The following is a 27,081-nucleotide window of genomic DNA, read 5'->3' on the forward strand; positions in this document are numbered from 1 at the left end:
AGTGGAGACCTCCTCCCCTCTTCTCAAGCTGGCTTTACTTCTGCTCAGGGTACCCCAACAGGTCATGGGTGCAAGCCAGTGCCCAGCCCCAGGAGGGCTGAGAGTTCTCAGGTCTGAGGGGTTCGCAGGTAAGCACAGCCCCTGGGGTCATCTGAAGTGACCTTGGCCCCTCTCAAGGTCAGAAGGGCAACATGCTCACTCTTCTGCCTTCTGGGGACTCCCACTCCTCCTTCCCTTGGCCCGAGGTCCACTCCCGGATGTGACTCCAAGCTCAGCTGCCGCAGAACCCTTTGGCAGAGGTGGGCCTGATCCAGCCCGGGCTTGGAGCAGACGAGGGCACAGGAAGGGGCCCAGACGTGGTGTCCAACCCTGCAGTGCTCTTCCAAGAAGGACCTTCCCAGACTCGCAGGCCTCCCTGCAGGGGAGGGGAAGAGACTGCTCTGGCCACGCTTAGCTCTATAAGACTTGTCCTTTATTGGCAGGAAATTCCTGCGTGGGTGACACAAGTGGCGTAAACAATTGGAGTAAACACAAGTGGAGTAAACACAAGTGGAGTAAACAAGATGCCTCCGGGCTCCTGGCTGGAGGGCAAGGGAGCAGAGGGCGTTCGTCCCGGCAATGAGGACGGGGCAAGTCCGCTCGCTCTGACAGGGTCATCCTCGGGCCTGCCGACTTCAGACTTTAGGTTCCTCTTGGCTGCCTGGGCCGTGGAGGGCTCTGTCGGCCGCAGCCTCATCACCCAGATCTGAGTGGGGTGGCAGTCCCTGTCCCCATCACCGAGCAGTTGCCACCACTGAGGGCCTCTGAATGTGGAGCTGGGGAGGGTGGGAGAGAGGAGCTGAGACCAATGCGGGCCCCAGTAATGGCCGTGTCCAGGGGGAGTGAACAGCCTCTGGGCCAAGGGAGGCCCACCCTCCCCAGGCAGCCCCAGGCAGTGGACAGAGGGGAGAAGTCCCTAGCTGGGGAGGGGGAAGGGTGCGGGGACTTGGGGGTTCCTGAGTCACCTCTGTAGTGGGGTCCACGCTCTGCAAGGAGGGCTGGAAGTTTCTGTAGATGTTTTCAAGGCCAAATGTGTCCCCCTTCAGATCCTGACCTGTGAAGAGAGGTACTGGGGTGAGAGTGAGCCTGGGGGAAGCAGAAGAGACACACAGGATGGATTGTTTGCAGTAAAAAGGATGGGCTTGGGGAGTCGGCCCCAGAGCTGTGCTAAACTCCTTTCCCACTGCCCATCCATCCTCCCCCCAGCCCAGCTCATCAGGGATGCCGAAGAGGGGCTGGGAGGTGGCCCGGGATGACTCAGGGACAGGAGGGGATGGGAGCTGCCTTCCGACATGCGCCACGGGCAAAAGTCGAGGCCTGGTGAGTGGGTCCCCAAGGAGTCACTTGGTTTAGGTGGGGTAGGAGGGCGAGACTGCCTGGGGTCAACGGGCACACTTCCTCATAGCAACGGTAGCGACAACAGACAGAAGCAACTGTGCCTGGAATCTTCTTGTGTGAGTTGGCATGAGTCCAGCACCCCCTGTCTCCATCATGCAGAGAAACTCGCTCCTCAACCTTCAGAATCGGGTTCCAGGTCCACCTGGCATCTTCCTGATCATTCCTTTGCTCCCTCCCTCAAGATCCTCCCCCACCGTCTGCCCTCCTCGCCCACTCTCCCCAACAACGTGGGCTGAGCTGAGCTGACTCCCCAGCACTGCCCGTAGGCCACAGGCCTCTCTGCAGACTTCAGACTGGCCTGATCTGGGGTATCTTCCCCTCCGCACTTAACTGCCCCCCCTCCAGTATGCCCCACCTGTGGCTTCTCCCCACTGCCCACCCGTCTCCGTCATCCCCTCCCAGAGCCTGCAAACGACAGGCCCTGCCCAGCTAGCTCACTGGCATCTGAACCAGGAGGTGCTGTCCACACCTCCTGGTCCCCACCGTCCCCCCACTCAGCCTCATCATCTCTGGCCTGGTTAGTGAGCCGTTCGCTCCCTGAACTCCCCACTTTCGTGCGTCCCCCTCAAATCTTCCTGAATGAGCCACCCAAAATGCACGTCTGGTCCCCCTCCCTTCAAGCTCCTCTAATGGGTGCCCCCACCATGGGCCACTGACCAGTCCTGACCTAGCTCTGTCACTCTCCCGCCCCACTGACCCGCCCTTGGTTCCCTACAGGCCACTTCTTCTCCACCTCCACGCCCTTTCTTCAGCAGGGACCCTTGCCTGGAAAGCCCCTCTCCCTTCCCGTCCTGGGACAAGGCCTCACTTGGCCATGGCCTGTCATCCCACTGTGTGTGAGACACACTGGGGCTGGGCTCTGGGGTAGGATCAGGCTTTCAGTCGTTGTGAGCGGCTCTGGCAGCCAGAGTGGGCTGAACCCACGAGAAGCTCTGTGGAAGGACCGCGTGTGAACTGGATCTTGGAAACAGTGGGATGGGGATGTGCAGAGATTCAGACGACCAGAAGCAGCACAGTCTCTGCAAAGCGGTGGGCCACAGACTGGAGTGCAGGGAACTTGATGGGGAGAAGCCAAGTAAAGGCTGGAGGGTCAGCAGGGCTGCCCATGGGGACTCGGGGTCAGGAGGCTGCAGACTGTCTGGCTGTTACGGCAGACGCAGGACTGGCTGGCAGGACGTGTGTGCGTGTCACCCACAACCACTGGGAGTCTGACTGGCACTTCTCCACGCCACCCCCGCCCCCACCATCCTGCCCCGCCTTGGCCCCTGATAAGATCTACCTTCCCAGAGGCTTGTGTTCTCAAAACTGCCAGGGTAGCCTGCATCTTGCCACTCTCGAGACCCGTCGTACTCTTGCCTGCTGACAGAAATGACGTGAGCAGCTGATGACGGAGAGGTAGGGAAAGGACTCAGAGACCTCTGACCTCGGCCTCCAGAAGAGTCTGCTCTGGCCAAGCCCTGAGTCAGGGAGGGAGGGGCCTGCCCCCAGTGGCAGGGGTAGAAACCGAATAGACATCCTGGAGATGTCCCCATCGCCTGCCCCCCACCCCACCCCTCAGTGACCTCATCTGTGAGCTGGGGGCATCGGACTAGAGTCAGGGCAGTTTCCTTTGCCTGCCGGCCGGGCTCTGTACAGAACGTTACTCAGTCTCTTATGGCTGGGAAGAGAGCGATCATTCCCAGCGTCCTAGTGTGACAGTGTTGCTCTGTGGCAGCCAAGGTGATAAGCACCAGGTAATTTCATTACACAATCCAGTTTCAGTACATAAGTCTCTGTTTCCATTTCTCTGCCAAGCGGATATGTCTTATCAGATCGCAGGCTGCCCTCTGCTAGACACAGAGCTGGGAGGGACCAGCAGGAACTAGGAGGGACTCGAGGGTGTGGGGCAGGGCCTCACCCACCCCTATTGGGCCTCAGCAGGGCCTCAGGATATTCTGACTATGGTCACCTCTCCCCTAGGCCCAGCCTTGGAAGCTTACCTGTGCAGTTTTCTCTGGGATCGGCTGAGTAAGACGATCAGGACCACCACCAAGACCACCAGGAGCGCCACCACGGCCCCCACAATCCCATATACCATGCTCTTGCTGGTGCTGGATTCACAGGTCTCCCCCGAGTACCAATGTGTGTCTGAGTTCAGGCATCTGGGGACACACACAAGCTCAGGCCAGTCTACCAGCTTCCCTCACCCACCCAATTTCTGCCCCCCCTGCCCCCTGCCCCTGAAAAAAAAGATCAATGTCAAAGCACAGGAAACCATCTCACCCACTGAGAGTAGTTGCTGGGCACCCTCCCTGACTCCCCAAGTCTAAGGGTTGGTGAGTGGGTGCAGGGACCGCAGATCCACAGAGCAGAATCTGAGAGGGCCGGGCACCTCATCCCATGCACATAATGTTCACCCACGTAATCGCTAAGCATGTAATCACTAAGCACAGTAATCGTTAAGCAGCTGGCACTTGGATGGCCTGTCACCATGTTTTATATTTTGTACTTTAGTTTAAGATGTAGCACGCCAGCAAGGAGGTGATAATGGCATGGTGGCATGGTGGCTGGGATGTTGTTAGGGACATGAATGATAGATGAAGAGAGAGGTCCATAGATACAGATTTGCAATTGATAACTAGAACTTTTTCAGAAAGGGGACTGCTTGGTTCTATGAGGCCTGTGTATGTAATCTGTACCTCCTGCTCCCATGGTATATGGGAGTGGGAGGTGGGAGACCTGGGTAGAGGAAAGAGGGATGTAGAGGCTGGGCTGGAGGTGCCTTGTGAACTCTGTCCACCCTCACCCTGCACCCTTGGATGACCTTCGGGGAGAGTGGGACCCTACTACTAGAGAGGGCAGATGCTGGCCTAGAGGGAATGAGCACTTACAGACAACGGGGGCCGCTTTGCTGCAGCTCGCACCTGCCGTGGTGACAGTCCATTTCCGACTTCGTCCCTGGGGTGCACTTGGTCACACAGGCCAGCTTCCCATCCAGCTCATCCATGTAGTAGAACTGGGCGAATTCCTTCGCAGCATTCTTAGTGCATTGCTCTGGGGGCAGGTGGGGGGCCAGCAGGAAGTGTCAGCCAGATGAACCCGTCCCTAGGCACCCCCACCCTGCAGGTTTACCGTCCACTCTCCATGGAGCTGCTCACCTTGCGGGTCAAAGTTGACCTTCACGGGGTCCACAGAGGTGGCTGTCTCATCGTAGCACAGGAGTGAGAGGTCTGCCCAGAGTGGTGAAAAAGAGAAAAACAGATGTGCCTCCCCCTGCCCGCTGGAAGCAGTCAGCCTCCCCTTTCCTCCTTGCTGTGGCCAAGACTAGTAGATGCAGCTGAGGCTGTGGGCTGGCTCTGAGGGGGTCACTGGGGCTGCTGACCACCTCAGCCCAGGACTGAGAGGGGCTGCTAGGAGCAGCGCAGAATATGGGGAAGGTACCCAGGCTTGACATCTGGATTCCTCGAGGGAGATCTCTGGAGTTCCAGAAGAGATGAGAGATGCAGGACGTGGGGGTGGGCCTGAGACCTCCCTAAGGGGCCCCACCCATCCTTTCACCACCAACATCAAGGGGTTTTTCGGGGGGCTTACTTTTGCAGTCTTCAGAATTCCCATGTAGCTGTCCGGTCTCATTCATAATCTTGGCCCTTACAATCTTAGTGAGGTTTTCAAACAGCTCCAGGTACCCCGAAGTATAGTTGGCCTCCATGATGACTTCGTGTTCCACCATGATGCTGCCAGGACTGGAACCGGGAGTCATCAGTCAACCCTTGTTGCCCGCTCTCCCAGCAAGTGGGGCCCAAGAAGCAAGAAGGGTGATGAGAAACAAATAGTCATGTGACCCAGGGGTGGGACAGAATATAGACTCTTCCCTCCAGCAGTTAACAACCGAGAGGGAGGCTACAATATAAGCCTGGGATTACAATATATGCCAATGGGTGAAATTCATTCCTAAAAATGGAGGCTGTTGGGCAAAGATGTGGAGGAATGGAACCCTTGTGCATCGGTGGGAAAGCAAACTGATATAGCTACTGTGGAAAACAGTATGATGGTTCCTCAAAAAATGAAATATAGAATGATCATGTGATCCAGCAATTCCACCTCTGGGTATCCACCTCAAAGAATTGAGAGCAGGGGCAGGAGGAAATATTTGTACACCCATGTTCATAGCCATCTTATTCATAACTAAACAGTGGAACCAATCAATCTAAGTGCCCATCAGCGGATGACTGAATTAACAAAATGGAATGAAATATTACATACAATGGAATATTATTCAGTGTCTAAAAGAAAGGAAATTCTGAGACATGCTGCAACATGCATGAACCTTGAGGACATTATGCTAAGTGAAATAGGCCAGTCCAAAAAGGATGAATACTGGATGAGTATTTATGAGTAGTAATATGAGATCCCTGAAGTAATCAAATTCAGAATAGAGGCAGAAGGCAGCATGGTGATTGTCAAAGGTGGGATGAGGTGGAATTGGGAGTTACTGTTTAATGGGTACAGAGTTTCAGTTTGGGAAGATGAAAAGGTTCTGGAGGACTTCCCTGGTGGTCCAATGGTTAAGAGTCCATCTGCCTGTGCCAGGGACACAGGTTCAATCCCTGGCCTGGGAAGATTCCACATGCTGTGGGGCAACTAAGCCCGAGACTACTCAAGTTTGCTTGTGCTAGAGTTCATGCTCAGCAACAGAAGTCATGCGATGAGAAGCACATGTGTCATGATGAGACAGCAGACCCTGCTTGCCTCAACTAGAGAGTCCCCCACAGCAACGAAGACCCAGTGCAGCCAAAAAAAAAAAAAATTAAAAAGTTCTAGAGATGGACAGTGGTGGTGGTTGTACAACAGTGTGAATTTACTTAATGCTGCTAAACCATATACTTAACATGGTGAATTCAGTGGCTAATGACAGATTTTATGTTATGGGTATTTCACCACAATGAAAATATTTTAAATTTAAAAATTTAAGACAGAAGCTAATGGATTGTATTTTGAAAACCAAATAAGTAAACTTTTAGATAAGAAGAAACATGAGGGCACTTTAGAAATGTTGGATTCCAACCCAGAAGCTTCTTGTTAGATGGTCAGCAATGCTCTGAGCAGAGAGCTCCCGAGACAAGGTCCATCACTACCCACAGTCCTTGTGACAAAGAAGTCAGAAGCGGGACCCAGGAGGACCTAACCCAATAAAATCCTGGGTCAGAATGGAGACAGAGACCATGGCTCTGAGGCTGGGTGTGGGTGGAGGATGCTGGGTTAGGGAACACCATGGGTTCTTGATATGTTGGTAACTGACATGCCCCAGGCTCCCTCCTCACCCTTCTGTCTGCTTCTTCCCATCCTCCTCTGGGGGCTCTGCTTTTCCTGCCCATCTATTAAATATGGATGCTTCCCATGCTTCTGTCCAGGGACAGCTTCACTTCCATGCTGTGACAATTGCCCCAGCCATCTGGTCTACTCCCCGAGCTTCCAGTGATGCCTGTCTGGGGACGTCAATGCTGATGTCTCTGCTATAGACCCTTACTATCATACATTTGACCACCAGCTGCTCCATCACTCAACATGGCTGGGCCCCAGACACTTGAGGCTTAACAAGGCCCATGTCAAACTCATCATCTTCTTCTATCGTCCTGCTCTTTCTTATGCTCCTCATCTCAGCCAAGGGCAACCCACACTCTCAGGAGCCCAGAAATCTGGTGTCATTCCTCCTTTTCTCCAAACACCCATCAAAACCCAATGATCTGCTGGTCCTGCCTCTTAAAGACCTTTCACACTGAACTACTTTCCTTCTTCATTAACACCTCTCAGGCCCAGGCTACTATTGTCTTCCTCCTCTGTTCATCCATTCTCAACCCTGCAAACAGATTGCACGATCTGCAGTGCAAAGCATTTACTCTGCCACATGGGCCACAACTGCTAATGCTTCACATGTAAATGAGCACGTGTCACTTTTCCAACCTCCTCTCCCACCACAGCCCCTTTGTCTTTAAGAAGCCAAATGTGCTTTATGTTCTTAGAATCTGCGCTCCTTTCTCTTACCTGTAGGCACATCGTGGATTTCCTCTTGTAACACTCTCCCACTCCCTTGCCTCAGTTGGCCCATTCCTCATCCTTCAAGCCTCAGCTTAGCTGTATCTTCCTCCAGGAAGATTTCCCTCAGTCTCACTGACCCTGCGTTCAGGACCTCTCCCTCTGTGCCTCGTGTGTCTCTTATAACTCTAACCTCAGTAACTGAGTTATCATAACTACCATAACTCTAGCTACCTGTGCTCTGCCTTTCTAAGCACCATGAAGAGCAGAACCCAATGTTCCCAGCACCTAGCACAGGGTAGACTTCCAATATTAGCTTGATAAATGGATGAATGCTGAATGAATGAATGCATGGTCTCAGAGCCCTCAGGTGTTGCTTTTTTTGACTCAGCCAGGTACTGATACTCTAACCATTTATGATAGGAGGAGGCAGGAGAGCAGACAAGAGAGAAGAGCTTCCCACAGTCTATAAACCTTCCTACCCCCATACTCACAGCAGTCTTTTGACATTCACGCCTCTGTATTGGGGAAAGTTGTTGCCCCTGTAAACTTTATCCATCTGAAAGAAACAAGACAGCTGAGTTCATAGAAGCCTGGAGTGTGCAGCAGCCCCTGTTCTCTGTGCTGTGGGCAGTCCCTCAGAACCTCCTTTCCCCAAGGAGTCCCTGTATTCAGTTCAGTCAACTCAGTCACGTCCGACTCTCTGCGACCCCATGAACTGCAGCATGCCAGGCCTCCCTGTCCATCACTAACTCCTAGAGTCCACCCAAACCCATGTCCATTGAGTCGGTGATGCCATCTGCCCATAGGAAAGAAGGAAGGGGGTGCATAGTGATGTCCCCTCTTCCAGGATTCACATCAGGGAATCTAGGCTTCCTCTCCTCTTACCTGCCTCTTGAATACTTGAACGAAGTTCTTGTATGCAGCAGAGGATTTGTTCTTTAGGTCATCTGTGAAATTCCTGTTAGTCACTTTCACTTTCAGGTCTACAGTGGCATTGATTTTTTGGGGGGTCTCTATGGAAACAGGGCATATTATGCATGAGACAGCAACCTCACAGTAATGCCTTCCAGGAATGGCTAATTCTTCATTTGTTGGCTTTGTGGGAGAGGAGAAAGTGTGTAGGGAGGCAGACGGAAACTCAAAAGGCAGGTAGGAGTAGCTGAAACATCTGCCCCTTATCTCTGAATACCAGGAGGAGCTACTGGTCAGAATCTTGATTCAGTGAGACCTGACTGGAGGGCACCAGATGATCATTCAGATGAGAGAGGCAAGTTAACTAGTGAAAAGGGCTCAGAAGTGGGATGCAGGAAATCCATGCTCTACCTGCATTTTGGCCTGGGTGAAAGTCACATTTTCTTCTCTACCTGCACAATTAGGCAATGGTAGCAAATGAGCCTTCCAATGTTGCCCTCCTATTTTGAATGGTTAAGGGATGTGGAAATGACCTACAAGTCTCAAAAAAGGTCTTTACCTATGAAGAAGTATTCCGTGAGGAATTTACACTGGTAACCAGAGTAGCCTTGGGCACAGATACATTCTTTTCCGTTCCAAGTGCCCCCATTGTGGCACTGCCCTGCAAAGAGGTAGAACATTCCAGGGGTTACCATGGAAGCCCAAGACACAAAACATCAACTCTCGTTCCAAGTCCCATCATTCAGACATTGCACTGAAAGATAGAAATGGGACTAGATAATCATGCTGTAACTGAGAGCCCTCTGCCACCATTTCAATCCCCAGGAGATAGTGGGGAAAGGAGAAGGAACAACAGAATGGAAGGAAGCAACAGACGAAAGAGGACACTCAAAGAAATCAAGAGTCCTACAACTCAAAAGACGGGCACACCATCCACTTGGATGATGTATACTGGCGACAAGATGGTACTGGAAGTGTGGAACAAGACCACAAGGAGGACAAAACTGATTAGCTGATAAGGGAGATGAGCAGGAGGAGCCCTTAGATTGACATACAAGTAGACTTACATGGTGTCGTAGTTGAAGAGTGGGTTGTCCTCACAGTTGTCTGTGTCCTAGTGAGAGGGGGACGCAGGGTTGAAGTGGTACTGAATCCAGGGACTGGAGTACCAGTGGAGCCAGGTGAAGTGGAGGACACAGGAGGAGAAAAGCCAGAAGTCGACTCCTCTTTGGCAGTCGTGGTGGTATGTTGTGAGACCACAGTGTGGGTGGAGATCTCACTGGGGCTTGACAGGGAAGGACTTGCACTGTTTGTACCGTGCAAAGAATGGGTAGAGAATGATGGCATGGACCCATCTGAGGAGCTGGTGTATAGAGTGGATCCCAGAGAAGAAGATGTGGTCATGTGTCCATCACCAACGGAAGTGGTTAAGGATTCTCCAGGCCTTGATGTCGAAGCAGAAACTTCATTCCCTACAGTAACAGTGCTGTTCAAGGTGCCTGTAGGTTTTGATGAATCAGGGGTGGAAGTAGTAAGAATGAGTTCCTCTGTGAGGCCTGTGATTGTCTGTGTGGAGACAGAGGGGGTGGAAGACAGCAGGGTAGGAATTGAAGAGGAAGCCAGGCTACTACTATGGCTGGGATAGGAAGTTGTCATAGAAGATTTGGAAATGGTTGAAAGGACAGAGGACATTTCAGTAATTATTGTTGTACTGAGTCCAGTCCTGGAGGTAGTGGTAGAAAGTCCCTCAGAGTTTGAAGGTATGTAAAATGTTGAGGTGTAAGAGGAGACTGTATCTGTTGATGGTGCTGAGACTATTGTGGACACAGTGGCTTCAGGAGTAGAATACGTGGTCCTTTCTTCATCACCAGTGGAGGAGGTAATGGATTCAGCTGGACTTGAAGTGGACACAGGACTTCCATCCTCTTGAGAAATTGTTGATGTAGGTAAGTCCGTGACTTGAGAAAAATCAGATATGGTGTTGTGATCTGTGGATTTCTGAGTGACAAAAGTGGTAGACTGTACTGAACCAGACGAGCTGGAAAATGTCTCTCCAGTGCTAGATGGGGCTGTAGAGTTCTCAGAAACTCCTGTGTGGGAACTCTCAGAAGAAACACTAGATGCAGACCACCCAGAAGTAGTGGCAAAACTCCCAGGGCGTGTGGTGAGGGAACCCTCAGAAGACATGGTGAATTCAGACAGACCAGAAGTGGTTGGGGAGGACAAGGTAATTGTGGTATGGGAACCTGCAGAAGACACTGAGGATTCAGACTGACCAGATGTGGTGTAGGAACCCTCAGAAGAGACTGTGGATTCAGACTGACCAGATGTGGTGATGGTGCTCCCAGGGACTGTGGTGTAGGAACTCTCAGAAGAGACTGAGGATTCAGACTGAACAGACGTGGTTTGGGAACTCTCAGAAGAGACTGTGGATTCAGATCCACCAGAAGTAGTGGGGGAACTCCAAAGGACTGTGGTGAGGGAAGCCTCAGAAGACACTGTGAAGTCAGACCCACCAGATAAAGTGGTGGAGCTCCCAGGGACTGTGGTGTGGGAATCCTCAGAGGAGACTGTGGATTTAGACAGACCAGAAGTGGTTGGGTAGGGCATGGAAACTGTGGTATGGGAACCATCCAGAGAGACTGTGGATTCAGACTGAGAAGATGTGGTGATTAAGTTCCCAGGAACTGTAGTGTGGGAACCCTCAGAAGAGACTGTGGATTCTGACTGAACAGAAGGAGTGGGGGAACTCCCAAGGACTGTGGTGAGGGAACCTTCAGAAGAAATTGTGGATTCAGAATGACCAGACGTGGTGTGGGAACTCTCTGAAGAGACTATGGATTCAGACCAACCAGATGTGGTAGAATTCCAAGAGACTGTGGTGAGGGAACCCTCAGCAGATACAGTAGACTCAGACTGACCAGAAATAGTGGTGGAAGTCCCAAGGACTGTAGTGTGGGAACCTTCAGAAGAGATTGTGGATTCAGACTGACCAGATGTTGTGTGAAAACCCTCCACAGAGACTGTGAATTCAGACTGATGAGATGTGGTGTGGGAACCCTCTGAAGAGACTGTGGATTCTGACTGACCATATGTGGTGAGGTAACCCTCTGAAGAGACTGTGGATTCAGACAGACCAGATGTGGTGTGGGAGTTCTCAGAAGAGACTGTATATTCAGTCTGACCAGATGTGCTGACAGAGCTCAAAGGAATAGTGATGAGGGAACCCTCAGAAGAGATTGTAGATTCAGACTGAGCAGAAGTGAAGGTGGAGCTCCCAGGGGCTACGGTATGGGCACCCTGAGAAGAGATTGTGGATTCAAACTGACCAGATGAGGTGGTTAAGCTCCCATAGATTGTTGAATGGAAACTCTCAGAAGAGATTGTAGATTCTGACTGAACAGAAGGAGTGGGGGAACTCCCAAGCCCTGTCATGAGGGAACCCTCCGAAGAGACAGTGAATTCAGACTGTCCAGATGTGGTGTGGAAATTATCAGAAGACACTGTAGATAAAGTGAGATCAGATAAGGTAGTGGAACTCCAAAGGACTGTGGGGAGGGAACCCTCAGAAGAGATTGTGGGTTCAGCCTGACCAGATGTGGTGAGAAAACTCGCAGGGACTGTGGTATGGGAATCCTCAAAAGACACTGTGGATTCAGACACACTGGATATAGTGGGGAAACTCCCCAGGTTTGTGGTGAGGAAACTCTCAGAAGAGACTGTGGATCCAGACTGATCAAATGTGGTGGTGGAACTCAGTAGGACTGTGGTTTGGGAACCCTCAGAAGACATTGTGGATTCTGACAGACCTGATGTGGTGGTAGAGCTTCCAGGGAATGTAGTGGGGGAAACCTCAGGAGAGACTGTGGATCCAGACTGACCAGATATGGTGTGGGAACTATCAGAAAAGACTATGGATTCTGACAGAATTGATGTGGTACTGGAGCTACCAGGGGCTGTGGTGGGGGAACTCGCAGAAGAAACCATGGATTCAGACAGACCAGATGTGGTGATAAAACTCCCAGGGACTGTGGTGGGAGAAACCTCAGAAGAGGCTGTGGATTCAGACTGACCAGATGTGGTGTGGGAGCTCTCAGAAGAGAATGTGGGTTCAGACTGATCAAATGTGGTGGTGGAGCTCAGAAGGACTGTGGTTTGGGAACCCTCAGAAGACACTGTAGATTCTGAGAGACCTGATGTGGTGATGGAGCTTCCAGGGACTGTGGTGGGAGAAGTCTCAGAAGAAACTGTGGGTTCAGACTGACCAGATGTGGTGATAAAACTCCCAGGGACTGTGGTGGGAGAAACCTCAGAAGAGGCTGTGGATTCAGACTGACCAGATGTGGTGTGGAAACTCTCAGAAGACACTGTGGAATCTGACAGGACTGATGTTGTGGTGGAGCTCCCAGGGATTGTGGTGGTAGAACTCTCAGAAGAAACTGTGGAATCAGACTGGCCAGATGTGGTGTAGGAACTCTCAGAAGAGACTGTGGATTCAGACTGATCAAATGTGGTTGTGGAGCTCAGAAGGACTGTGGTTTGGGAAGCCTCAGAAGACACTGTGGATTCTGAGAGACCTGATGTGGTGATGAAGCTTCCAGGGACTGTGGTGGCAGAAGTCTCAGAAGAGACTGTGGATTCAGACTGACCAGATGTGGTGATAAAACTCCCAGGGACTGTGGTGGGAGAAACCTCAGAAGAGGCTGTGGATTCAGACTGACCAGATGTGGTTTGGGAACTCTCAGAAGACACTGTGGATTCTGAAAGGACTGATGTGGTGGTGAAGCTCCCAGGGATTGTGGTGGTAGAACTCTCAGAAGAAACTGTGGATTCAGACTGATCAGATGTGGTGATAAAGCTCCCAATGACTGTGGTGGGAGATCCCTCAAAAGAGACTGTGGAATCAGACTGACCAGATGTGGTTGTGGAGCTGAATAGGACTGTGGTTTGGGAACCCTCAGAAGACACTGTGGATTCTGAGAGACCTGATGTGGTGATGAAGCTTCCAGGGACTGTGGTGGCAGAAGTCTCAGAAGAGACTGTGGGTTCAGACTGACCAGATGTGGTGATAAAACTCCCAGGGACTGTGGTGGGAGAAACCTCAGAAGAGGCTGTGGATTCAGACTGACCAGATGTGGTGTGGGAGCTCTCAGAAGAGAATGTGGGTTCAGACTGATCAAATGTGGTGGTGGAGCTCAGAAGGACTGTGGTTTGGGAACCCTCAGAAGACACTGTAGATTCTGAGAGACCTGATGTGGTGATGGAGCTTCCAGGGACTGTGGTGGGAGAAGTCTCAGAAGAAACTGTGGGTTCAGACTGACCAGATGTGGTGATAAAACTCCCAGGGACTGTGGTGGGAGAAACCTCAGAAGAGGCTGTGGATTCAGACTGACCAGATGTGGTGTGGAAACTCTCAGAAGACACTGTGGAATCTGACAGGACTGATGTTGTGGTGGAGCTCCCAGGGATTGTGGTGGTAGAACTCTCAGAAGAAACTGTGGAATCAGACTGACCAGATGTGGTGTAGGAACTCTCAGAAGAGACTGTGGATTCAGACTGACCAGATGTGGTGTAGGAACTCTCAGAAGAGACTGTGGATTCAGACTGATCAAATGTGGTTGTGGAGCTCAGAAGGACTGTGGTTTGGGAAGCCTCAGAAGACACTGTGGATTCTGAGAGACCTGATGTGGTGATGGAGCTTCCAGGGACTGTGGTGGGAGAAGTCTCAGAAGAAACTGTGGGTTCAGACTGACCAGATGTGGTGATAAAACTCCCAGGGACTGTGGTGGGAGAAGCCTCAGTAGAGACTGTGGATTCAGACTGACCAGATGTGGTGTGGAAACTCTCAGAAGACACTGTGGATTCTGACAGGACTAATGTGGTGGTGGAGCTCCCAGGGATTGTGGTGGGAGAAGTCTCAGAAGAAACTGTGGGTTCAGACTGACCAGATGTGGTGATAAAACTCCCAGGGACTGTGGTGGGAGAAGCCTCAGTAGAGACTGTGGATTCAGACTGACCAGATGTGGTGTGGGAGCTCTCAGAAGAGAATGTGGGTTCAGACTGATCAAATGTGGTGGTGGAGCTCAGTAGTACTGCTGTTTGGGAACCCTCAGAGGAGACTGTGGATTCAGACTGACCATATGTGGTGTGGGAACTCTCAGAAGACACTGTGGATTCTGACAGAACTGATGTGGTGGTGGAGCTCCCAAGGACTGCAGTGGAGGATCCCTCAGAAGAGACTGTGGATTCAGACTGATCAAATGTGGTGGTGGAGCTCAGTAGGACTGTGGTGTGGGAACCCTCAGAAGACACTGTAGATTCTGACAGAACTGATGTGGTGATGGAACTTCCAGGGACTGTGGTGGGAGAAGCCTCGAAAGAGACTGTTGGTTCAGACTGACCAGATGTGGTGATAAAACTCCCAGGGACTGTGGTGGGAGAAGCTTCTGAAGAGACTGTGGATTCAGAATGACCAGATGTGGTGTGGGAACTCTCAGAAGAGACTGTGGATCCAGACTGATCAAATGTGGTTGTGGACCTCAGTAGGACTGTGGTTTGGGAACCATCAGATGACACTGTAAATTCTGAGAGAGCTGATGTGGTGGTGGAGCTTCCAGGGACTCTGGTGGGAGAAACCTCGGAAGAGACTGTGGATTCAGACTGACTAGATGTGGAGATAAAACTCCCAGGGACTGTAATGGAGGAACTCTCAGAAGAGACTGTGGATCCAGATTGATCAAATGTGGTGGTGGAGCTCAATAGGACTGTGGTTTGGGAACCCTCAGAAGACACTGTGGATTCTGACTGAACAGATGTGGTGGTGGAGTGCCCAGGGACTGTGGTGGGGGAAACCTCAGTAGAAACTGTGTATGCAGACTGACCAGAAGTGGTGTGGGAATTCTCAAAAGAGACAGTGGATTCAGACTGATCAAATGTTGTGGTTGAGCTCAGTGGGACAGTAGTTTGGGAATCCTTAGAAGACATTGTGGATTCTGAGAGACCTGATGTGGTGTTGGAGCTTCCAGGGCCTGTGGTGGGAGAAGCCTCAAAAGAGACTGTGGATTCAGACTGACCAGATGTGGTGTGGGAACTCTCAGAAGACACTGTGGATTCTGACAGAACTGATGTGGTGGTGGAGCTCCAAGGCCCTTCAGTGGGGGAACCCTCAGTAGATACTGTGGAATCAGACTGTCCTGATGTGGTGTGGGAACTCTCAGAAGAGACTGTGGGTCCAGACTGATCAAATTTGGTGGTGGAGCTCAGTAGAACTGTGGTTAGGGAACCATCAGAAGACACTGTGGAGTCTGAAAGAACTGATGTGGTCATGGAGCTTCCACGGACTGTGGTGGGAGAATTTACAGAAGAGGCTGTGGGTTCAAACTGGCCAGATGTGGTGATAAAACTCCCAGGGTCTGTGGTGGGAGAAGCCTCTGAAGGGTCTGTATATTCAGACTGACCAGATGTGGTGTGGGAACTCTTAGAAGACACTGTGGATTCTGACAGAACTGATGTGGTGGTAGAGCTCCCAGGGCCTGCAGTGGGGGATCCCTCAGTAGAGACTGTGGATTCAGACTGACCAGATGTGGAGACAAAACTCCCAGGGACTGTAGTGGGTGATGCCTCAGAAGAGACTGTGTATTCAGACTGACCTGATGTGGTATGTGAACTCTCAGTAGACACTGTGGATTCAAACTGATTAAATGTGGTGGTGGAGCTCAGTAGGACTGTGGTTTGGGAACCCTCAGAAGACACTGTGGATTCTGACAGACCTGATGTGGTGGTGGAGCTCCAAGGGCCTGCAGTGGGGGATCCCTCAGTAGAGACTGTGGATTCAGACTGACCAGGTATGGAGACAAAACTCACAGGGACTGTAGTGGAGGAAGCCTCAGAAGAGACTGTGGATCCAGACTGATCAAATGTGGTGGTGGAGCTCAGTAGGACTGTAGTTTGGGAACCATCAGAAGACACTGTAGATTCTGAGAGATCTGATGTGGTGCTTTCAGGGACTGTGGTGGGGGAACCCTCAGTAGAGACTGTGTGTACAGACTGACCTGATGTGTTTTGGGAATTCTCAGAAGAGACAGTGGATTCAGACTGATCAAATGCAGTGGTTGAGCTCAGTAGGATTGTGGATTGGGAACCCTCAGAAGACACTGTGGATTCTGACAGAACTGATGTGGTGGTGTAGCTTCCAGGGACTGTGGTGGGGGAACCCTCAGTAGAGACTGTGTGTACAGACTGACCTGATGTGTTTTGGGAATTCTCAGAAGAGACAGTGGATTCAGACTGATGAAATGTTGTGGTGGAGCTCAGTGGGACTGTGGTTTGGGAACCCTCAGAAGACACTGTGGATTCTGAGAGACCTGATGTGGTGGTGTAGCTTCCAGGGACTGTGGTGGGGGAACCCTCAGAAGTGATTGTGGATTCAGGCTCACCATATGTGGTGTGGGAACTCCCAGAAGATATTGTGGATTTATACTGAACATATGTGGTGGTAAAGCTCCCAGGGACTGTGGTGGGGGATCCCTCAGAAGAGACTGTGGACTCAGACTGACCAGATGTGGTGTGGGAACTCTGAGAAGAGACTGTGGATTCAGATTGATCAAATGTGGTGGTGGAGCTCAGTAGTACTGTTGTTTGGGTACCCTCAGAAGTCACTGTGGATTCTGACAGACCTGATGTGGTGGTGGAACTTCCAGTGACTGTCGTGGAGGAACCCTCAGAAGACACTGTGGATTCTGACAGACCTGATGTGGTGCTGGAGCTCCCAGGGACTGTGGTGGGGGAACCCTCAGAAGAGACTGTGAATTCAGACTGACCAGATGTGGTGATAAAACTTCTAGGGACTGTAGTGGGGGAAGACGCAGAAGAGATTGTGGATTCAGACTGAGCAGATATGGTGTGGGAACTCTCAGAAGACACTGTGGATTTAGGTGGACCTGAGTAGCTACCAGGGACTGTGGTGGAAGATCCCTCAGAAAAGACTGTGGATTCAGATTGACCAGATGTGGTGAGTATACTCCCAGGAACTGTGCTATGTGAATCCTCAGAAGAGACTGTGGATTCTGACTCACTAGATGTGGTGGGGATACCCACAGAAGAGACTATGGATTCAGACCAACCAGAAGTAGTTGGGGAACTACCAAGTACTGTGGTGAGGAAAACCTCAGAAGAGACTGTGGATTCAGACTGTCCAGATGTGGTGTGGGAACTCTCAAAAGAGACTGTGGTTTCAGACTGATTAAATGGGGTGGTGGAGCTCAGTAGGACTGTGGTTTGGAAACCCTCAGATGACACAATGGATTCTGATGGAGCTGATGTGGTGGTGGAGCTCCCAGGGACTGTGGTGGGAGAAGTCTCAGAAGAAACTGTGGGTTCAGACTGGCCAGAAGTAATGGGTGAACTCTCAAAGACTGTGGTGAGTGAACCATCAGATGAGATTGTGGATTCAGACTGACCAGATGTGATATGGGAACTAGCAAAAGAGTTGGTGGTTTCAGATTGATCAAATGTGGTGGAGCTCAGTTGGGCTGTTGTTTTGGCACCCTCAGAAGACACTGTGGATTCAGACTGACCAGGTGTGCTGGTAAAGGTCCCAAGGACTGTGGTGTGTGATCCCACAGAGGAGAGTTTGGATTCAGACAAACCAGAAGTGGTGCTGGTACTCCCCAGTATGGCGGTGATGGAACTTGCAGAAGAGGCTGAAGATTCAAATGGACCAGAAGTGGTGATGGAGTTTTCAGAGACTGTGGTGTTAGCAGAATTTTTTGTGTAATCTTTTGTTGTCATCCCTGAAATAAAAGAAGTTGTAGTTTGTCAGGACTTGAAAGGGATGCAGTTCTTTCATCTTTGATGTATGCGGTTTCAAAGAACTATTATTTTGAACAAATATGAAATGTGTTTAGAGAGTGTCTTTATTAAATATTGTTGCTGTTTGTCTAGAGTCTTGAGTGGTGCTTGATTCACCAGGACCAGAATATACTGAAGCTTTTATATTATCAGTGGTATTTAAGGAGGCAGATGGAACTGAAAGACTTGATAATTCTTAGATTGTTTTAGGAAAAACGAATTGCCTTCTAGTAAATATGGCTGATGGTCCATCACCCTAGACGTGTAGGTGTCAGCAGGACTTGATGGGGCATTTTTGGTTAAGATACTTGTAGAGAAAACTACATCTTAAGCACGAGTTGGGAAAACTCAGAGATGACGCTACTATGGTCTATGATTTTGTTATTGCATTTAGTGGCAGTCTGTCCCAGGAAGCCTGGGACATAGCTGCTCTGTCTGTTACACTGAAGCATGGCTTTCCTTTCCAAGGGTTTAGGAAGTGTTAGGGCATCTGTAGATTTGGACAATTTACCAATGGTAATCTTGAAATTTGGTATCTTCTGTTAAATATAGAAAATTTTATAGAGCAAGATATTAATATCACTAGCTAATGTTCTGAGAGTTGATTGTGATTTATGACTTGAATTGTTAGTTATGGCTGTGGCTGTGGATTTTGACAAATACGCATGTTTGTACATATATATACACACACATATATATACACGTGTGCATGCTCAATGACTTCAGCCGTGTTTGACCCTATGTGACCCTATGTACCATGGCCTGCCAGGCTCCTCTGTCCTAGGGATTTTCCCAGCAAGAATACTGAAGTGGGTTGCCATGTCCTCCTCCTGATCCAGGGATGGAAACTGTATCTCCTGCAACTCCTGCACTGCAGCAGATTCTTTACTGCTGAGCCACTAGGGAAGCCTATATTCATACACACACACACACACACACACACACACACACACATACTTATATATCATTTTTCTCAATCCATAGTGTCATCTGCAAACACTTGAACTGAGAATGCCTCCACTTCAAGTATATATGTCTACTTTTGCCCAATATTGCCTGTGCATTCCTCCCTGGGCACCCTGGGACATGTGCGTCTCCTTGGGTACCTGGCATAAATTCTAGCGGATAGTTGTACTCACACAAATGCCCCCTGCACATTCCTTTTGCCCCTCACATTTTGTGATCTTCAGGCCACATGATCCCCTTCCATCCTCTGGCCAGTACTTAGTCAGAGAAGTCTCTCTTCCCATCCTTTACATCTGAGGTTCCTCCTCTACCCCAATACTTCCTACTGACCCTGAAGGAATAGGAGAGCTGTTACCCTGGACAATTCATCGCCTGTCCTCTCTCTCCAGATACACTTACACAGGGACTAGCCACTCTACTGGAATGCTGCCACCTCTACCTGGCTGTCCTGTGTTCATCACAACTGCCCAGGTAAGCTCTTCCTCCCCCCAGCTGGTCCCACAGCCCACTCAACGAGTTGCAACTCTCTAATAATGGGAGCAGGGCTTGCACCCTGGGGCTGGAGGGCTTCTTTTGTGTTCCCTGGGCCACTTAGAACATGTGGCTGCATGTGTGGAACTCTATTTTCCTATGTAAGATGGAACTATAACCCCTGGCTCCTCTTCACTGTGCCTGTAAGGCGAATAAGATCAAATATGGAAAGGATCTTTGAGACAGTTACACCATACATCTAGGGATTATTAGGAATTCCACAGGATAGTGTACAGGAAACTTCCTAGAGAGGTCAGGAAATGTGGCCTCTCATCCCTCCTATCAGTCCCCCACTCCTCTGCAGATACCCTGGGGCTGCATGTTTCTCATCTCCCAGGAAGGTGGTCTTTGGCCCCTGGCAGAAGGGACAGTGGAAGCCATTAGGGCAGCAGCACCCTCTTCCATCACAGATGCTCCCATTTTCAGAGGGTCCTTAAAGAGGCAGACAGTCTCAGGGTGAGACCAGGAGCTGGACCAGGACTGGAGGCCATGGGAGTGGACCATTAGTGAAGACATGTCATTCACACCAATGGTTCTGGATCATTGGCTTTGCAGAGCTTCCATCAGAACTTTAGGGGAAAAGTGATATCAAATTGTTGATTAAGGTAGTTCAAGTCAAAGGTGCCATAATGCCTATGATTTGTAGGATTCTAAATGCATGATACTGGATGCTTGGGGCTGGTGCACTGAGATGACCCAGAGGAATGGTACAGGGAGGGAGGAGGGTTCAGGATGGGGAACAGGTGTATACCTGTGGTGGATTCATGTTGATGTATGGCAAAACCAATACAATATTGTAAAGTAATTAACCTCCAATTAAAATAAATAAATGTATATTTTTTTAAAAAAAGAAAAAAATTAATTAATGTAAAAAACTTGACAAGGTTACTTGGTTCTTTTTAAGTCAGTAGACATGTTTGTTTTGTCCAGTTCTCTTGCACAGAGCTGACTCATTAGAAAAGATCCCGATGCTGGGAAAGAGTGAAGGCAGGAGGAGAAGGGGATGACAGAGGATGAGATGGTCGGATGGCATCACCAACTCAATAGACATGAGTTTGAGTAAGCTCTGGGAGATAGTGAAGGACAGGGAAGCCTGGTGTGCTTCAGTCCATGGGGTCGCAAAGAGTTGGACACGACTGAGCAGTTGAACAACAACTTGCTTACCAAGTGAAAGAGAAGGGGCTGAGCTGAGAGGCTGCGAAGGGTGGAGGTGGGGGCATCCTTGAGTCTTGGGTATAGGAAGGATCAGAAAGAGGGAGTACACATTGAGGGCTTGAGTCAACCCAAAACAAACTGTAACACGGCTCAGAGTAAACCCAGGCTGGTGGACAAATGGGCCCCCACCCCTCAAGGACGCTCCTGGCCCTCCCCCGACCAGTGCAATTCTAGAGCATCAAGGCCCATTTAAGGGACACAGAAGTCAACGGGGGTGGAGAGGAGGAGGAGGAGGGAGGGAACTGTCCATCTGCCTTTCTCGGAAGGCTTCAAAATGAAAGTAAAAGCCAAGCTATCTTTTTGCTTCCTTCTTTAAAAAGAAAGGGTTTTGTGGACTTAGGTATTATACGTTTTAACGGGCTTTTAAAGTTATAAAAGTAGACTATTTTTGTTGTGACACGTCAAGAATGAGAAAGCATATAAAGGCAATTTATGATCCCTAACTGAAGCATAAGAATGAGTAGAGGTGGAGAGAGGTGACATTTATTGGCTGCCTATCAAATTCCTGAGTAATCGTATCACACTGTAATTCAATGACCGTGTATGTAATTGCCTTTGCTCCTTACTGATAACAGAGGAAACATTTCTGCCATATTCAGCTGGACCCAGAGCAGATGCTCCACAAGGAGGTCTTGGATAAAGGAGTGAATGAACACTGAAAATTCTGTCTGATACTTTTTGTTAGTTATTTAGTGTCATCTCAGGAGGAAGACGTGACTATTCCTGTTTCACAACTGAATTGAGGTTCTAAGGGTTAAATATCTTCCAAGTTCACCCAACTGGTAAGATAGAATTCAAGCACAATCTGAAGGTAGCTTTTACTTTCAGCATAAGGAAGGGGTTTGCAAAGAGGAGAAGAACAAGGAAAAGGTTTCAAGTCTAGGGAACAGCATGTGTGGAGGCTCAGAGTACATGTTTGGATTGAAGCTGGATGTTGAGAGACCAGAGGAGGCAGAGAGAAGGTTGTCAAGGTGAATGTGAAGCCAGCTCTGGACTTGACTCAGCAATAGTGAAGAGTGTCCAGAAAAGGCCATGGTCACAACTGTGCGTTAGGAGCAGAACCTGGAGAGAAGGGATGGTGAGGGCAGGGGACGATTGATGAGCCCACGGTAGCACCTTCACTGGGGGTCCCGGTGAAGGCCAGGACACACGCTGGCACAGTCTCTGAACAGGCTTTCTTTTATCTTCATTCCTGAATCCGCACCATTTACTCCAGTTTTCTGCCACTCACGTGTCCACTATAGCTGTGACCAGCTTGAGCACCCCAATCCCTGTCCATTTCACCAGTTTGCCCTTGCTCCTGGAATCTCTCATCTCCTTCAGATTCTAAGACACCACTGCCTCCTAATCACCCTTTTTCTCCTCCCTTGTGCTGTTCTTTCCTGTTCAGTATCTAAGTGAGCAGAGTAGAAAAGACTCTGATGCTGGGAACGATTGAAGTCAAAAGGAGAAGGGAGCAGCAGAGGATGAGATGGTTAGATAGCATCACTGACTAAGTGGACATGAATTTGAGCAAACTCCAGGAAATAGTGAAGGACAGAGGAGCCTTGGGTGCTGCAGTCCATGGTGTCGCAAAGTGTTGGATGTGACTGAACAACAACAACATCTAAGTGAAACCCTCAAGATAAAGGCTCCACCGTATCCCTCATCTTCCCAGCAGCAATCCCCTCTGTGCCCAAGGCTTTAACTCATTTCTGGGAGGGACAAGGAAAAGGCACCATAGGGAACTTCTCTGGTAGTTCAATGGCTAAGATTCCCTGCTTCCAATGCAGGGGTCCCAGGTTCAATCCTTGGTCAGGGAACTAGATCCCACATGCCACAACTAAAGATCCCAAGTGCTGCAACTGAGACCCAGCCCAGCCAAATAAAATAAATATATAAATATAAATATTTTTTAAAAGGGAAGTAGGCCCCCTAGACAGCGCTGTCCTGGTGAAGTGGTTCAGAACCCTCCCAGCCCAAAATTCTGGTGGCCACATCTCCAAAGGATGTGGCAGAGAACTTGAGCAAAGTCTTCCCAGAGTCAACCTCCAGGGTCAGGGGTGTTCCACTAGGAAGCTGAGCCAAGGAAAAACACAGAAGTTCTCCAAAGAAACAATTTACATGGCCAATAAGTCTACAAGAAGAAAATGGTCAACTTCACTAGAAAGCAAAGATTTTCAAAACAAAGCAAGTTACTATTTATCTTTACTTATCACATGGCATCCTCTCTGTGATGTTAACTGATGTAGCTGGTATTGGTTGGGGAATAAGATGCTAATGGATGTTTACTGAGTATCTTATTTCTAAAAGATAATTTGAAAATGTACCTTAGGGATCATGGGCTGAGTCATACCATTTCAATGATTCCTCTTCTAGTTACTAACCCTGAAGAAAAGGAGCCTGACGCAGATTTTTGTTAAAAAAATTTCTTTACAGCAATGTTTATTACATCATTATCTATTATAATGAAAACTCGGGGAAAGCCTGTCTAAGAATAGAAGAATAGGAGACTGGTTAGATGGCTAGGGTATTCCATACAATTGAATATTGATCAGTCATTAAAATAGAAACTGTCCATAGAATAAATCTAAATAGTTATTTGGAAAAAGACTAAAATGTTAACAGTGTTTATCTGAGTGGCAGGCTTAAGGGAGAGTTTCCTCCTTTGGTCTGTCTATATTTTCTGAATGTTGTACCATAAATAGGCATTCCTGATATAATATTTAAACACAGTAACTGCTACTGCTGCTAAGTCGCTTCAGTCGTGTCCGACTCTGTGTGACCCCATAGACGACAGCCCACCAGGCTCCCCTGCCCCTGGGATTCTCCAGGCAAGAACACTGGAGTGGGTTGCCATTTCCTCCTCCAATGCATGAAAGTGAAAAGTGAAAGGGAAGTCGCTCAGTCATGTCTGACTCAGCGACCCCATGGACCACAGCCTACCAGGCTCCTCCATCCATGGGATTTTCCAGGCAAGAGTACTGGAGTGGGGTGCCATTGCCTTCTCCTAAATACAGTAAAGGTATATGCTATAAAAATAAAACCTTAGGTGCACCCCAAACCTTGGAGAACCCAGGCAAAATCACTAATAATTCCCAAGCTGGGATTCCCCACACTCTTGTGGTCAAAATGCTTAACAAAAGTGATCTTGATGTCATTTTTGTGTTACACTAGCCATGTAAGACATCAGGTCTCCTATCAAACAAGTAAAATTTGTTTGATAAAATTTCTTGCCCTGTGTACAGTTCTTATTGCCTCTTTATTTCAAACATAATCATTTTAGGGACTTCTCTGGTGGTCCAGTGGTTAGGAGTTCATCTTCCAATGCAGGGGACTCAGGTTCAATGCCTGGTTGCAAACTAAGACTCCCACATGCCACGGGGCAACTAAGCCCACACGCCACAAAGAAGATCCAGTTCAGCCAAAAAAATTATAATAAACTAAATTATTTTTTAAAAGATAATCATTTAAGTTAGGCAGCTGGTTTGCCAGGCAAGTTTTTCACTCTGTGACATTCTTGAGGAAGAGCCCTCAAAAGCACCTTGGGACAAGTCTGAAGACCACCACCTTGATATAAGATGGTCCCCTCCTACTATAATATCTTCAAAACACATTTCTGCTTATGATGACTCAATGAGGCCCATGGGAACAGTCCTGAAGGGTGGAGTGTGGAGTGGGGGGCACACCTGTCAGGGCAGGTGCTACCCAGGTCCGGGATCTCATATAGTTAACCTCTCTAAGCTTCCATTTCCTCCAGAAAACGGAGATGACTGATGCCTGCCTTCACCACTCTGCTCATTCTAGAATATTCTCCAAGAGAAGCAGTGCGGTGACCACTAGGCTGTGTCACTCAGCCCTGGGTGTACTTTCAGCCCTGCCACTCACAACCTCAGTGATTTGGGGCCATCTCCTTTTCTGTAAAGTCATTCCCACCTGGCAGAGTCACCACAGAGGTGACACTGGGTAGGGGCCACCTTGGCTCTGTCCCTGCCCCCCCGCCCTGCACACACCTGTGGGGAATGAATGGGCTTCCTGATTTTCTAGCATCAGCAGCCAGTGCCACCTGCCCCTGCCCACTGCCTCCCTGAAAAGACAGCAATTGTTCTGATTGCTGCAGAAGCATGGTATAGAGGGTTGAATTGTGTTTTGCCAATGCAGGAAATGTGGGTTCAATCCCTGGGTTGGGAAGATCCCCTGGAGAAGGAAATGGCAATCCACTCCAATATTCTTGCCTGGGAAATCCCATGGACAGAGGAGCCTGGTGGGCTGCAGTCCACTGGGTCACAAAGAGTTGGACACAACTTAGCCACTAAACAACAACAATAAAAGATATGTCCAAGTCCTAACACTTGTATGCTTGAGTGTGACCTTATTTGGAAATATAGTCGTTATAGATATAATTGAGTTAAGAATCTCAAAATCAGATCCTTCTAGATTTAGGTTGGGCCTTAAATCCAATGACTGGCATCCTTATAAGAGAAAGGTAAGGGGCATTTGACACAAATTCAGGGGAGAAGGCCATGAGAAGACAGGCAGAGACTAGAGCGATGCCACACAGCCAAGGAATGCCACGAAGCACCGGAATCCAGAGGAGGCAATGAGAACCCTTGGAGGGACCGGACCCTGGTGGTATCTCGTTTCAGACTTCCGGCCTCCATCACTATGAGAGAATACACTTCTGTTGTTTGAAACCACAAGTTTATGGTAATTTGTTACAGCAGCCCCAAGAAACACACACACACAGGCACCCCCACTTAGAGCAAGTGGTAAAGAAAGTGGGCTCTGGAGCCTGACTCTGTGGGTTCCCATCCTGACTTCTCCACCTGATGGATGGAAACCTTAAATTACTTAGTTCATGTCTCCATGCCTCAGTTTCCCCATGTATAAAATGGAAATCAGTAATGGTACTTCTTTTCAGGGTTGCTGGGAAATTTAAATAACAGATATCATTTAGAACACTGTTTAGCACATTGTAGGCCCTCAATGAACACCAGAAATTTTGAGCATTAGGGTCATACTCAGGCTACGGGGTGGAGAAGAAAATGGCATCCCATTCCAGTATTCTTGCCTGGAAAATCCTATGGACAGAGGAGCCTGGCAGGCTACAGTTTGTGGGGTCGCGAAGAGTCAGACAGGACTAAGCAGCTGAGCACAGGCTACAAGGAGTTGTGGCTTTCCGAATTGTTAGACCCAGAAGATTCAGTTGTCAGTATTCCAGTTACGTCCGTAGCTATGTATGGCTTTGTCAGTCCTGAAATTGTCTAAAGTGTTTGAATATCTATTACTGTTGTTGTCGTTTAGTCATTAAGTTGTGTCCAACTCTTTGCGGCCACTCTCCAGGCCGAGTCTCACCACCAGCCTTAGGTTGTGGTTCTTTCTGCCCAATTCTCGTGTTTCCGTCTAATAAACAAGACTATAAACTGGCTTATTCATCCTGTCTGGTTCAGAGCACCTGCCTGGGCAGAGCCAAGCCTCCTGTGTTTGCAGAATGAGTAAGTTTATTACTCTGCATAAAACATCACTTCTTTTTAATTGCTCTAAATTTACATCACCTACATTCCAAAGGTTACCCCTTTGGCTATTGTGAACAGATCCATTCTGGTCTTCACCACAGTTTTATACATCGAATGTTTCCACTTCCACTTTGGCCCTTCTAGGTTCCAGAACTCCCTGGACCACTTGGGGCCCCTGCAGCAGCCCTTCCAAGAGAGACACTCAGTCCCTGTTCCCCGCTGCCATTCCAAGCAGCTCCCCTCCCCCACCCTTCCTAAGAACACTTTGGAACTTCGCGTCTGCGGGACAGGACAGACTCCAGTCCTCATCGTAGGAACTTTGTGGCCCCTGAAGCAATGGAGAATGGAGAATCTAGACCGTGTCCCTGTCTTTGTCCTCCTTCCTGAGCCCAGACCTCTAGGAAAGCTCCATCCAGAAATTCCATGCTCACCCAAGCTCAACAGGCCTGCCTGGACCCCATTGTCAACCACCAAAAAGAGTCTCTTGCTTCTTGAGTCACACAGGCTCTAGAACCATCTATTTTGGTGCCTCCACAGCCCATCCTCGAGAGGAAACACCTCTCCATTTCTAGGGGAGTTGGGTTCCCAGAAGGGCCCTCAAGGCCTCCTGCCAGTGCTAGGGGAAGCACACTCACAGAAACCACCCACCCTGGCCATACAC

General features: G+C 49.3%; 1 protein-coding gene across 1 annotated transcript in view; it reads right to left on the minus strand.

The window, feature by feature from the left end:
• Positions 1 to 553: 553 nt before the first annotated feature.
• The window catches only part of LOC129637672 (mucin-12-like), a 62,624-nt gene continuing 36,096 nt past the window's right edge, over positions 554 to 27,081 (minus strand). The window contains exons 5-14 of the mRNA XM_055561887.1: positions 8,924 to 9,025; positions 8,338 to 8,465; positions 7,944 to 8,008; positions 5,008 to 5,159; positions 4,575 to 4,646; positions 4,308 to 4,470; positions 3,417 to 3,578; positions 2,717 to 2,796; positions 1,005 to 1,093; positions 554 to 815 (exon numbers count right to left, since the gene is read on the minus strand). Of these exons, the coding sequence (XP_055417862.1) occupies positions 774 to 815; positions 1,005 to 1,093; positions 2,717 to 2,796; positions 3,417 to 3,578; positions 4,308 to 4,470; positions 4,575 to 4,646; positions 5,008 to 5,159; positions 7,944 to 8,008; positions 8,338 to 8,465; positions 8,924 to 9,025 (1,055 nt within the window). The 3' untranslated portion in view covers positions 554 to 773. The remainder of the gene's footprint in view (positions 816 to 1,004; positions 1,094 to 2,716; positions 2,797 to 3,416; positions 3,579 to 4,307; positions 4,471 to 4,574; positions 4,647 to 5,007; positions 5,160 to 7,943; positions 8,009 to 8,337; positions 8,466 to 8,923; positions 9,026 to 27,081) is intronic.

Source organism: Bubalus kerabau, chromosome 23 (genome assembly GCF_029407905.1).
Source record: "Bubalus kerabau isolate K-KA32 ecotype Philippines breed swamp buffalo chromosome 23, PCC_UOA_SB_1v2, whole genome shotgun sequence".
NCBI classification, from domain to species: domain Eukaryota; kingdom Metazoa; phylum Chordata; class Mammalia; order Artiodactyla; family Bovidae; genus Bubalus; species Bubalus kerabau.